Source organism: Diorhabda sublineata, chromosome 10 (assembly GCF_026230105.1).
Source record: "Diorhabda sublineata isolate icDioSubl1.1 chromosome 10, icDioSubl1.1, whole genome shotgun sequence".
In the NCBI taxonomy this organism is placed as follows: Eukaryota; Metazoa; Arthropoda; class Insecta; order Coleoptera; family Chrysomelidae; genus Diorhabda; species Diorhabda sublineata.
In genome coordinates this window covers 24,603,095-24,618,188 of record NC_079483.1, presented here as the reverse complement: position 1 = coordinate 24,618,188, position 15,094 = coordinate 24,603,095, and the positions used below count along the sequence as shown (strand labels likewise).

General features: G+C 35.3%; 1 protein-coding gene across 1 annotated transcript; it reads left to right on the top strand.

The window, feature by feature from the left end:
• Positions 1-331: 331 nt before the first annotated feature.
• On the top strand, positions 332-691 carry LOC130449196 (uncharacterized). Its single transcript, XM_056786878.1, has one exon. It carries the CDS (start codon positions 332-334, stop codon positions 689-691), a length of 360 nt encoding a protein of 119 aa, XP_056642856.1.
• Positions 692-15,094: the final 14,403 nt, after the last annotated feature.

The following is a 15,094-nucleotide window of genomic DNA, read 5'->3' as shown; positions in this document are numbered from 1 at the left end:
TGTGGCTAGCGATTTGAAGGTGGGAAGTTTTTTAACTATAAAAAGAGAAATTGTCTGGCGTTTATTCAGAAGGATTTGTCTGCGACCAAGAAATTCAATTTTCATTATCTGAGGTATTTGGTTCATAGCCTTTAACTGACCCTGGTAAATGGTAAGCAGACTTGTGATCGTTATGTTCGCAGTTTATACAAAATTCCTCACATCACATTTCATAACATCCATAACATCATGTATTTGTCCACATTTTAAACACTTTTCTGTAATACTTTCGCAAAATTTTTTTTTCGTTTCGACTGAACTTAACTCTTAACTCTTAACACGCACATGCATAATGAATCTCCAACTGGCGAAGCACAAGATTGAGGCAGTGCTTATTAACAGCAGAAAAGCAGTAGAGACAATCAAGCTGATAGTCGGTACACAAGAAATCACATCACAACCGTATATCCGATATCTGGGAGGGATGCTTGATGCCCGACTCAACTTCAAGCAGCAGGTAGAACACGTCACTGCCAAAGCATCGGTAGTAAGAGCTAATCTCGCAAGACTGATGCCTAACGTCGGTGGCCCAAAGCAGAGCAGAAGACTACTATTATCATCAGTTGTCACATCGGTGCTCACTTATGGAATATCCATTTGGGCAGATGCGCTGGAGCTGCAAGGAGAAAGGCTGGACCAGTATATCGTGTAAATGCTGTAAGAGTAGCCAGCGCCTTCCGCACAATATCGGAGGAAGCAGTCTGTGTCATTTCCGGAACTTTGCCACTCAGAGTTCTAGCTGAGGAAAGAAGGAACCTTTACCAACGAAAGAGGTCAACTACACTAAGTGCCGAGGAACTCAGAGCTGAAGAACTGCAGAACAGTATCACACGATGGCAATCGCAGTGGGGTGCCGCAACAAAAGGAAGATGGACATACCGGCTCATACCAAAGATCGACGTTTGGCTGAATCGGAGTTATGGCGAGGTCAACTATTATCTGACGCAGATGTTGTCAGAACATGGATGCTTTCGGACATATCTTCACCGCTTCAAGTATGATGATTCACCGGAGTGCCCGTCCTGCCCAGGAATCAATGAAGTCGCAGAGCACGTTTTCTTTGACTGCCCACGATTCTATCCACAACGAGATAAGCTGGAGACGATCCTAAAGAAGAGAATCCAGCCAGAGATAATAGTAGAAGAAATGCTGTCATCAGAAGCTGTCTGGAACGCTATCAATTCGTTTGTCACGGAAGTCCTTACGGAACTGCGTTCCATTGAAAGAAGAAGAGCGAATGACGTCCACTAGAAGAAAGAAGACATAAAATCTTAGCTACCAGAAGGAAGAGCACCTAATTCCTCCCTCTGCGATGTAATGCCTAAAAGGCTGGTCTGCGGGGGATGAGAGAATAGAAGATAAGAGGTTTAGGGTTTAGTGAGTAGGGGCACTAGCGCTGCAGAGTCGAGTCTCACATATCCAGGCGTACCACCTATGCATGGAATCCGTAAAAACGATTCCCCCCTCTTATAAAAAAGCCTTGGGTTTCAGACACCACCAAAAAGGCAGCAATATGGGCATGTGGTAGACTGCCGTTCGAACAGCTACCTACTAACCCCACCCGAGGGTGCGTCAGGGCCAAGATAGGGGGGGCGTTCACCTATATAGCTGCTACGCACCACCGAGTGCATCATTCGAAGAGTTCGAGAACTTCCTCGGCATCTTAGTAGCGAACGTGAGAAGACACGAGCCAGCCACCATCTCCGGAGATTTTAATGCCTGGTTCATCGAATAGGGCAGCCGCGAGATGGACAGGAGAGTGAAGCCCTACAAAAGTTTTCTCGACACGTTTTGATGAATGAGGGGACTACGAGTACCTTTCGTAAGGGCGCCGCGAGCTCCATCATCGACCTAACGTTCATTAGCAGCGCCCTCGCGAGAGGGGGCTGTGAATGGAAGATAGATGAGGAGTTCACAAATAGCGACCATCATGCTATAATCTGGGAAATCAACATCAACTCCAGAAACGGGCAGCGCCAAAAAGGTATAAGGAGGCAGACAGTGGGCTAAAATAGCAAACACTTGGACGTAGAGACCTTCAACCTCGTGATGAGGGGATCTGCAGCGCCTCAGTCAACAACTGCTGAAGGCATCACAGAGGAGGTAGCAGCGGCCATTGAGGCAGCTAGCGACGCGTCAATGCCAAGGTGTCGCCCAAGTAACGGCCGAACACCAGTCCACTGGTGGAACTCGACCATCGCACAACATCGGCGAGAATGTATCAAGGCAAGAAGGCAACACCAGAGAACCCGTAAGAGAAACAGGGAAACGACCGAGGAACTGAGACGAAACTATGAAGAGAAGAGGCGTCTCCTTAGAAACGCTATCAACTCGAGTAAACGAGATTACTGGAAGGAACTCTGCACGGAAGTTGATCGGGACTCTTGGGGCAGACCGTACAAAACGGTCATGCATAGGATTAAAAGCCTACCCACAACAACACCAATATGTCCTGACAAGCTACTCAGAATAATCGTACACTTATTACCAGAGAAACCAGAACTCCCCGACCACCCATGGTCGGATGGAGAAATGGATATCCCAGGAGTGACCAAGGAAGAACTCATGAAGGAATGCAGCAGATTGCAGAACGGCAAGGCACCAGGTCCAAGCGACACGCCCAACATCGCACTCAAGAGTGCAATTGCCGCGAGACCGGACATGTTCATAGACATGTACAACGCCTGCCTCCGACAAGGCGTATTCCCATCCTGATGGAAGCAGCAGAGGTTGGTTCTTCTCCCAAAATGGAAGAAACCACCGGACGACCCATCATCCTTTCATCTACTCTGCATGCTTGACTCAAAAGGAAAGAACATGGAACGGATGGTGGCTGACAGATTGTAGCAGTACATCGACCCTCAACTCTCCGAATTCCAATGTGGATTTAGGAGGCAAATCTACCATCGACGCACTTTAACTCGTCACGAACATCGCGAAGGAAGCCATCTCAGGATAGAGGTGGGAAGGCGGTTGCAAAAAGTATTGTCTCATCGTCACACTCGACATCAAGAACGACACGTTCTGTCCTGGAGCCACTCTTGTTGAACGTGATGTACGACAGTCTTCTCCACCTAGAATTACCAGAGAACACAACACTCGTTGCATTCGCCGACGACGTGGCAGTCGTACTCATGGCGAAACATCTGGAGGAGCTACAAGCAGCATTCTCCACAACCATCAGAGGATAAGACAGTGGATGCGTTCAGCTGACCTGTCTTTGGCGGAGCACAAGACGGAGGCACTTCTCGTGAGTAGCCGGAAGAAAATGGAGACCATCACCATTAGAGTAGGCGACCACGACATACAGTCGGTACCCAATATTAGGTACCTTGGAGTAGTCTTGGATGCCCGACTAAAATACAAGGAGCATATAGCTAGCGTCAGCAAGAAGGATTCAGCAGTCCAGGGCGCGCTTTCACGGATTATGCCCAACATCGGAGGCCCCAGGCAAACCCGGAGATGACTACTGGCAACTGTAGTCAGCTCCGTCCTGCTGTATGGAGCACCAGTGTGGGCAAAATCGATGGAGATAACATCATACCGCAAGACAATGTCATCAGTCCAGCGGCTATCAGCGATCAGAGTGGCGTCAGCATACCGAATGGTATCACACGACTCGGTCAATGTCGTTGCATCATGCACGCCTATTGACATCTTGGCAGGAGAACGACAACGGCAAGATAGGCGGAAGAAGGAAGAGCAGCGGAAGGTCCTCTGCGACGAGAAGAGGCCTGAGAGTCTTCGTCTCTGGCAAGAGAGATGGGACTGCTCAACGAAAGGTCGGTGTACACATCGAGTTATCCTAGATATCATAAAATGCACGGGGAAGTCGGGTACCACATCACCCAGCTCTTGACTGGACATGGGTGCTTCCGGGCATACCTGCACAGATTCAAGAGAAATAACTCCCCAAACTGTCATCATTGCGGCAATGCGACCGAGGATGCGGAGCATATGATCTTCCAGTGCCCCTCTTATGAAGAGACACGGGAGGAGTGGAGAGAGGGAGGGAAGAGTGCCGTCGGGGAACCACCGTTCCAGGAGCAGAGTTAGAGGTGTTAGGGAAGGTTTAGTGCGGTAAGAATCCCACATAACTCGCCTGGCAGGTAGAAGGTTTATCCAAGTGAGTACCTTTTGAAGGTTCCCCCCTGCACCTCATTAATCTAAACACAAAACACACACACACGCGCACACACACATACACACACACGCGCACACACACATACACTCACACGCACACTCATGACTCATGACACAACTTCTTTGCAAGATAACCCTATCCCTGGGACATCCTCTCAAGATCCGGAATATTCCGAATAATGGATATTATGCCGAAGAATTGGGAAAATCAAAAGAAATTTCACATTACCATAGACATGTATTACATTATTAGATTTAAATTTATTAGCCAAAACCTTAATTATTGATCCAAATAATTTCCTCAAAACTCCTATCAAAGACGGACCTCTCTCACTCCTATATGCTAATATAATCACCTACATAAACAAACAACTGATGATGACCTTCATAAAATAACGCGTAAGCAAATGAAACACTTTTTAATTTTCTTGATACAACTATAAAATACATCACAGGAAATCCGGATGACTCAGATTTAACTTTGTTAAAAACACATATAATAGCTATAGAGTTGAAAGAGAACGAAATTATAAAAAAAATTAATAATCAAATCTCATTCGGTCAATCCTTAGATACTAGATTTAATAAACTGTTGATAAAAATAAATAATAATAGTATTGCAATTGTATCTGCACTTAAGAAATTATCTGCTGATTTAGACGGTTATATTGCTCTTCACAATGAAATAATTAATCTTCAGAACGTAAACGAATTCATCATTAAACTAATTAGAACATTTAGATATAACATATATTGAATTATTTACTTTAAAAGAATTGCTATTTGTGAAAAACGAACTTATTCAAATTTACTCCAGAGATGCCCTTCTTATTAACGATGAACATCCCTATGAACTCATAGAATCTTCTAGATCTTTTATCTGCGTAACCTCCAATACAATGCTCATAATAATCAAGATCCCAATCCTTCATATAAACCCTTATCCTACATTCAGAATTTATCCTATACCCAACGAAGATCACATTATGTTGCTGCCACCTGCTAATTTCTATGCCAACAACAGATGGTATGAAAAAATGTATTGGTCGAGACGAAAATATTATTTGTATAAATCATATATCTTCGAGATGCCTAATTCCAAATGTTAATAACTGCACCAAATGCATAGCAACCGAAAATTTTGTGCAGGAAACATCACAAGTCATGTTAATAGGAATAGTCCATCTTATTAAAATCCAAGATCAATTGATCCGATCAACCAGTGTCCAGTTAACTGAAGAATCAATTGTTATTGAAATGTACTTTACACGAAGAAAACCATCCAAGTAATTTCCGTTCCAGAAGCCGTACCCATGAAATTCACACCAGACCATAAAATCAAAATAGAAAAAGTGAAAATTCCAGAAACCCATGGTCAAATTCAACCAATAGAGCCGTTGGAAAATCTACCCCAGATTTCTACAGGGCGCAGTGCCGCATCTGTTACTTTATTAATCTCTGTTTCAGCAATTTTATTAGTAATTTTATTAAAGAAGAAAAGAAGAATTTCAAAATTCCTTTTTGGACCCAAGCTGCAACCAGCCCAGGTCCAAGTATTAGAAGAAATATAACAAGACATTTCGAAGACTTCGAGGACGAAGTCTGAGCCAAAGGAGGGAAGAGAAATGTAAACATAAGGAAACATAGGATGGTTTCCGACCGACATGCTTAATCAGCAGATGAGATATTATAAAATAACAAAACACATGTTTTTCACGGCTTTTTGTATAGTAAGATCTTTATTGTAATCTTTGTTGTAGTAAAATCTATTTAAGTACTATTCAAAATCCAAAAAGTTTTTAATATCTGTATATTTGAAAATGAAATATTTTTAAAAAAGTTACAAGTGTTGCAAACGACATTTCTATATTAACTTCATTATGAGAAAGTAAACTAATTGTTATAACAGTAATGAAATACATACAACGGGAGCTGATGACCTCGATTATGACAGAAGCCAGCTAACATTAGCTGGTGGCGTTCTAGTTTTATGGATAAGCGTTAAAACATTGAACAGGTTCTCGCCCGATTCACGCAGTTAGCGACCACTTAGGAACGCCGCATGCTGTTAATTGCCTTTTTTATTATTTTTTCTTTTCATTCTGTACTGTTAAAGTTAACATTTGTGAATACATTATTTTTATATTCTTGCTAATTTTAGCAGAAAGTTATTGTGTTTACTCAATTCTAGTACAATAATGGAATAGTACGCTTACTTGATTTTTTCAATATGTTCCATATTTAATGTATCTAAAAATTTCTTATTTTATTGGCGACGATCAAAACACACTGAATACACCAGTTCTCGTCAGATTAAGATGATATATATGGTTCATCTTTATGTCTCATGAATGCAAGCATCACCCATATTAAATTAATAAATAACGAATATAAACTAAGTAAAATTACAATAATAGAAAGAAATTGAATGGCATTGGTATTCATTTAAAACAGGCTGGGGCAAAATCTGATTTTAAAAAAAATCAAAAACCATTGATTTTTTTTAAAAAATCACGATTTATTATTTTTTAAATTTGAATATAAAATTTGAACATTTTGATTCTTCGAAATTATTGTTAATTATTTTAATGTATAAGTCTAAAAATTATAATACAATTTGCGACTCAAAAACTTGTGACAACGCATTTGTCGCGCTTCTTGCAAGAAAATTCTTGTCTCATTACACAGTATCGAGTACTGCCGAGTACAAACGCGTTTGTTGTGCTTTTTGCAAGAATATTCCTGTCGAGGTTTCCTTCTCAACCTATAAATTGACGTTGCACTCAATTATATGAAAACACTGGACTGTTACCTTTAGTAATAAAATTAAATGCCCGCAATGCTCCATTTAAGCAAGTTATGTAAACGGTGGTTATCACAAAATGCCGATAGTAAAACAGTCCTGTGTGCCACTGCGTCTTCAGCTTCAGTAGAACGCGTAATTAGCTCTTTTGGTCTTGTACACTCGGATATTATAGAAACTGATTAGGCATAGAAGAAGGAGGAAAACTCGTGTTTTTGTTTAAATTGTATAACGAAAATGAATAGACTAAAAATATACATTAATAAAATTTAGGTGTTACGTTTAGTTTAAGAATTTAGAATTATGTACTTCTTTTTTGTTGTTTTTGCTAAAAGCAGATACTTATTTTCATTTTTGAGAAAACTTTTATTTTATGTTGTTATCCGATTCTGAATAAAAATGAAGAAAATTGATTTTAATTTTAAAAATCGAGCGATTTAAATCATGATTTTAATCACTTGATTTTAATCAGCCCGTGCCCGATTTAAATATAAGTGATAAACAGAAACAATTTTTTGTAAATTGAAAGCACTGCATCAACTAAGCATGAATTGAATAAATTCAGTTTGTGAAAAAATGTGAGTATAAACATGGATTTTAGTCACGAATCTAAATTAAAAAAAAGAATTTATACCCAACGAAACTCTCAAATGGTCAAATTAGTGGAATCGAACCTTTTAGCATGTAACTAACCCACCCTACCTTAATCTGACGAGAAATTCTGATGAAAATTTTTAATCAGATCCCCCTTAAATATGGGGCTCATATTTGGCGGAGGTATTTAGACAGGTATAAGGTAACCCCCTGTATATTGATCTGCCGCGCTTCAGTAAATATGTGGCGCTCAATTTATGCTAGTGCTTTATGTATCTTTTAAGAATTTTATGTAGAGGAGAGAGAAGGAATTATCTTCAATAATAGAGAAGTCGAAAAAGTATACAGATGTATACGATAAATAACAGTTCAAAAACTTGCTAGTCTAGACAAAGGGTGTGGAGTGATTTTATTTCGTATTATTATTGTCATAATATTTGGCGTTTTCCTTCAAATTTATCAGGATACTTATGTGGCGATATTCTTATTCAGCGCAATTCTAGGAGCACTTTTAATACTTACTTCATCTCTCTATCCGCTACAAAGTATTTTTAGTTGTAAAATAACCATGAACTACACTTGTATTATTAATTTGTTCCTGTTCCTGTTCCACTTCACAATGAAGTGAAGGACTTTGTTTTTCAGTAAATTGTGGAAAATTTATCTAACTGGCCAACTGAAATAACATGGAATTACTACATTATTAAACGACACTTTAGAAACCAATCAGTCTTCACCACAGGATTATTACTAATACAGAAAAAAGCAGATGATTTTTACAGTAACCGAAATTGTATGCATGTATGCGCATTTGCAGCCGGCAAGCCCGTCAAACTAAGCCGATTGTAAACAAACGTTATTGTTTACTACCTATTAATAATTATCATTTGTTTTATTTAATATAGTGAGAGTGAAAGTTATTTGTGTTTTTATCTAGATTTTTCCATAGATAAATTTATAATATTTCTGATTTTTGGTGTGCTCATATTAGTAATAAAAATATTGAAAATTTAAAATAACCCAATTTTTTAATTACTATTTTTTGTTTTATAAAAGGGATGAGAACCTTTCGAGATATTTGTGAAAGATAATATCAACACTAGTATCCAAGATATAACGAATTGTCGAATGATTGATATTGATTCAAACTTTGATTGCGATTTCCAGGGAAACAACGTCTTCAAAATCAAGAAGTAAGAAATTATTTCAGGTTTCAGGTAGTAATACCATTGTATAAAGAATAGGATAGTAGGTTAACCTTATGAGGATATCATTTGACGAGGTGGACGCCACCAATAGATGGCAGTGGAGAGTTATTGTACAAGCTACTGTAGCTTGAATTACATGTTTTCTTAGCTTTGGTTGCCGAATTACCCCAATAACAAATGGCGTCAAAATTATTTAAAATATTATATTCATCCCTTAAGCTGTGCTGTAAAGTTTCTTATTTTGAGTGCCTATAGCAAATTTGCAATGTGAGCTCATTATTGTATTGTGTTCGTTGTGTTATTGTTGAGTTGTATTGGTTGTGCATTTGGATTATTTTTTATTTGAGAATCCTTGAACTTGAATATATATTTCATTTTTAAGGTAAGTGGATATTATTCCAATTAATATACAGCTCACAATTTCGAAAAAAAAACTGTACATTTAGCGAACTAATTACTAAAATGTATATATATATATATATATATATATATATATATATATATATATATATATATATATATATATATATATATAACAAATGTTCACTTCTTCTTTACAATTTTTTGTAAATGGCTGGAAATAAGAGTGTTTATTTCAAGAGTGGCCTAAGTAAGAGATCAGATCCTACAATTGAAATGTACAGATTTCCTGTGAATGATCATACCAGATGTCAAACATGGATCATACACTCGGGTAGTTATTCTTAAGACAATTATTTTTCATAAAGGAATAAAAAATAGTGAATGTGAATAAATAACTGTTTACAAATGTTCAATACTAAACATAAGTAGGTATTTAATTATCGTCAAATAAAAGATAATTCGTCCAATAGTTTTATATATATTATACCAGTACAATAATTTACTACAAATTCCAAATCCATTCAATCTTATAAACTCATCAAAAGTACTTGAATCATACCCAAATTTAAACTTAGAAGCCACCTTTATAGTAAAGACAAACAGAATAGACTAAAACATTTTCGAAAATATTTCAAACTTATACATAAACACAACTAACCGAATACAAAGGACTGAACTTTGATATTTCACAAAAATTGAAATAGTATTTTTTGTTATTTTTTTATGTTTATGCACCAAGCACATAATAATAAGGTAGTATGTCTGTGTGTTTATATTTGGAAATTATCCTGTCAATGAGGCAAAAATTTCACCTGTTCAAATGTATATAGACTGATTTTTTATCACATATTATAATATGGTTATAATACTATATTCTATGCCAAAACAATTAGGGAGAAAATTATAATATCCTCCATTCTCAAGTTATACATGAAAATTATGCTTTTGTTTTATCCAGCATAGAATGTTTGAATGAAATAATATCAAATACTAGTTTTATTTGAAATTTACTATAGACATATACCAACAAATCTTCGATACGACGTTTCGTGCCTTCACGAAGCAAACATATAGGTTTTTAATGAGGATATGCTTATTTATTATAATTATTAGTCAATTTAAGTGATATAGCACACTTTTATGTGGAATAACTAACATCACTAATGATTATTCATAAATACGTTTCTGTCGTAGATACTCGTTTTGATTTTGTCAAAAAATGTACTCAGAGCTTTACTTTAAACATTACCTGGTGTTTTCGATATAAAAAAGAACTTTTATTATTTTATTTATTTTATTTTATTTATTATTTATATAAATTTACTATTTGTTGGCCATTCGAATTTTCCACTAACAATGTTGTAGCTGTAAAATGCACAAGCAATATACACAGGACCATACTAATTATAGTATCTGATAATTTTTTCAAACGCTCAGTCTATAATTAGTATAATTTCATATCAACAATTTCATAAAAAGTGTAGTTATTATTGTTACTTTATTTATTATTTCTGTTCGATATTTTCTAATAAATTCATTTACTAAAACTTTGAGTGTTTTATTTAGTTATCTAATATGAAGGATGTAATTACCTGCTTTTAAGTAGCTGCAAGAACAGTGCCCACGTTGACATTGAAACAGGAAGGTGAGTTACATGAAGAAAATTCCAGAAGATCCTTTAAATGAAACGCAATAGGATCAAATGTCATAAACATTGTCAGCATTTATTTTATTATAAATAAGATTATTGTAAATAACTTTTTAATGAATTTAGTTCATTCAATGAATTATAGTTGATTCGCTTGTGAAATTAACTTTGTTCATTAAATTATTGTAATTTCGAGTTTAATAAAGTTTCTAAAAACATATTTTCGGCTATCGAAAATATAATTGGCGTGTCGTCGCGCGTGCATTTGGTGAATAATTACAATTTGAAATTCCGATGCAGCCTCTCAGTCCTCACATGGGTACTTACGTAAGTTTTTTTGTTTTATTTCATTGTTACAGTAAACTATTATTTTTACAGATATTATAAACTATGGATAGACCAGAACCTTTAGGTTGTAAGAGACATAGTTCTGCAACAGATTTACAGCATTCAAAGAGACTTCAGATAGTTATAAATGTATCTAATCCAAATTATACTTACTAATTAGTGAAGATTTTTGTCAGGAGCACAGTGAGCATAATACAGATACTATAATATCACTGATATTTCTGATACCAAAGAAACTCAACCTGAATACCTGGATGCGTCGTCATCGTCATCAGATGAAGGTGTTCCGCTCTCAAGGCTGGGATGTTTTAAAGGAAAGAATAAATATGAGTGGTCTAAATCACCTCCAAACAGATCATCTGTTAGAACACCACAGCATAATGTCATTAACCGAGTATCTACCTCCAATTTGACCGAAAATGATGGAAAGGATTCTTATTCTTTATGAAAACAATATATAAATAGCGAGATGTTATCGAATATTTTGCTAAGAACCAATGAGAAGCTGGCTGAATAAAGATGTAAATATACGAAGCAGAATCGCCCAGAACTAAAGGATACTGATATGATTGAGTTGCAAGCTTTTATTGGCCTATTGATGTACACAGCTGTATTCAAATCTAACCACGAAGACGCAGATTTAATATTAGCTACTGATAGTACCGGAAGAGATGTTTTTAGATGTGTTATGTCTAAAAACAGATTTCTGTGCTTGCTTCACTGTCTTCGGTTTGACAATACACTTGACAGAGCACAGAGAAAGGAGACTAATAAATTGGCTTCAATAGCGAATATTTTCAACAAATTTGTATCAGATTGCCAGAGGGTATATAAGGTCGGTTGGGACTTTCAGTTTTATTAAGTAAAATGGTACAAGATACCTTTATTTCAACCAAGGAATATATTGTTACAGTTTAAAATGGCACTTTGGAGACACAATATACTATGTGGCAAATGGCAGGATTTCTGTAGCCTGGCAATAATTAAAGAAGACCTGGATAAGATTTCTATTTGGTGACAATAAGAAGCTTTATTACAATCACTGTACTGCATCAAGAATGTTCCCAGATTGTTGTTGAATATTGGAAATCAAACTACAATCCACACAAATATTTCAATATTCACCTTTTATCGAAAATATAATCTACCGTGAATGGACCTTGAAAAATGTACTACAATTTTTTGCATCAGTCCTAAACCATCTTATTATATATAATATTGATGTTCTAGTTTTCGAATTTGTTCATTAATGTCAGCTATGGGCCAACAATTTTATAAAACATTATTCTTCATAACGGTAGCTGGATTAACGCTACCGAAACGTGACATAAAAAAGATTTACCAAAAAAAAAAAAAAACAGAAAGAATATACCATAAGAAACATACAAAATATATTGGTTGTTCAGTTATGCTGAACTATTGATAAATAATTTATCATTTTTTTTAGTTTGTCTAGTTTTTAATGAACTTGAAAAAGTTTTACAATATTTGAAAATCGCAATCGGAGTTCGTAATAATAAATTGAAAATGTATTGCCTATGACTACTACAACAGATTGCATTTGTTGCATACCACTCGGGAAGAATTTTTTCTATTTTTCCAACAATTTTCTTTTTCAAATTTAATATTATTTTATTATCTGAAATTTTCCCTATGTTTTTGTCGAAGCTATTAAGTACTATCATGGTGAAATTTTTCAATAATGTTGGAGTTTTCAATGCACACTTATCTTTTAAATAATAATTCTTATAGAATATAAGAAGCTCTTGTCCATTGTCTATGTCATCAGAAGCTTCTAAATGGTGATTAATGGTGAGGAGAAAACCATCAAAGCTATCGGGTCTGGTGAAATTTCCTTTTTTTTTTCAACTTTGTATAGATTTTCAAATAAATCATATCCTGAGCTTAAAGCTGCCAGCACCTCTGGATTCGTATCGCTCAGAACACGATTACAGGGTTTTGTTGAATGTAAACCTGTACTATTCAGGGCATCAAATAAATTGTTCATGGTTAGAACAAAGTTAGTTAACCGTGTTTTTAGCTGTACTTGAAACTGTTGTAAAAAATTACTGAACGTAACCCAGCAATTTAGTTGACAAGGATGATTATTATGTCAAGAATAAAAAAAAATGGTTACTTTCAGATTCAAGTCATTTTGTGTAGTTTTACTTCTAATATAATAAAAGTATAGAAGAACCTGTATAAATTTCTTTTATTTATATTATAGAAGAAACGAATATTACAACAGAAACAAGTTCACCAGATTAAAGACTGTGACTCAACAATTGGACAGCTAATTTAACCTTAATTTTTTCGAAAGAATTCGGATTGATGTGCTTATCAGTCAGTTTCAATAAGGCTTTTCCTGTTTTGCTCCTTTTATCAAGATCATAAACTTTTAGAATATCAGAAAAACATATGTACTGCCCATTAAATATGAAACTATTGTTCAAAAAATTGTTTCTAACGCATTTAAACAGATTAGGAGCATCAAAAAAAAAACATAATATTTTTTCTCATTATGAAAAAGAAGCATATGACTCCCCACCATTCGATACAAAGTAGGCAATAGGAATTTTCCGGTTGCTATAAATATAGGCTTTCTTCCAAACTCGCCCAGACCTTCGAAACCCTCAATTAAATCTGTTTTTATGTTGTACCCAAGATTCCTCTTAATAAACATTTCGTCGAACATCAGAATACATTTCTTCTCGTAAAGCTTATATTATGGAGGGACATTAAATTAAAAGTTCTTTTTTATATTAAAAACACCAGGTAATGTTTAAAGTAAAGCTCTGAGTACATTTTTTGACAAAATCAAAACGAGTATCTACGACAGAAACGTATTTATGAATAATCATTAGTGATGTTATTTATTCGAGATAAAAGTGTGCTATATCGCTTAAATTGACTAATAATTATAATAAATAAGCATATCCTCATTAAAAACCTATATATTTGCCTCGTGCAGGCACGAAACGTCGTATCGAAGATTTGTTGGTACATGTCTATAGTAAATTTCAAATAAAACTAATATTTGATATTATTTCATTCAAACATTCTATGCTGGATAAAACAAAAGCATAATTTTCATGTATAACTTGAGAATGGAGGAAATTATAATTTTCTACCTAATTGTTATGGCATAGAATATAGTATTATAACCATATTATCATATGTGATAAAAAATCAGTCTATATACATTTGAACAGGTGAAATTTTTGCCTCATTGATAGGATAATTTCCAAATATAAACACACAGACATACTACCTTATTATTATGTGCTTAGTTCATAAACATAAAAAAATAACAAAAAATACTATGTATTTCAATTTTAGTGAAATATCAAAGTTCAATCCTTTGTATTCGGTTAGTTGTGTTTATGTATGAGTTTGAAATATTTTCGAAAATGTTTTAGTCTATTCTGTTTGTCTTTACTATAAAGGTGGCTTCTAAGTTTAAATTTGGGTATGATTCAAGTACTTTTGATGAGTTTATAAGATTGAATGGATTTGGAATTTGTAGTAAATTATTGTACTGGTATAATATGCAATGCGACCATGATACAAATAAACTCATTATCAGAAAAAACTATTTCCGCCACTTTTCAATCGCCTCTGCCAAGGATTTTGGGTATGATGAAACCTCTGCTACTGCTTAGCGCTGTTCGTTAAGACCGCACCAGCAGAGTAGCCATTTAATGATGTACTATGGTTTTACTTGCAACTTTCAGGCTCTCATCTTGGGAACCCTTTCGAACCGTTTTTATGTAGCCTAGCTCTCCGTCTATATGTATTATAGTATTTATATAGATCTTTTAGAGATGATTTAGATTTAGATTTTTTAGTTCTCATTATTTTGAGAGCGAAGAAACAAATAGAATGTGGGTCCATTGATACAGGAATCAGTACCAATATCGCAAAAGAAAGTTTGAATAAGTTTGATAC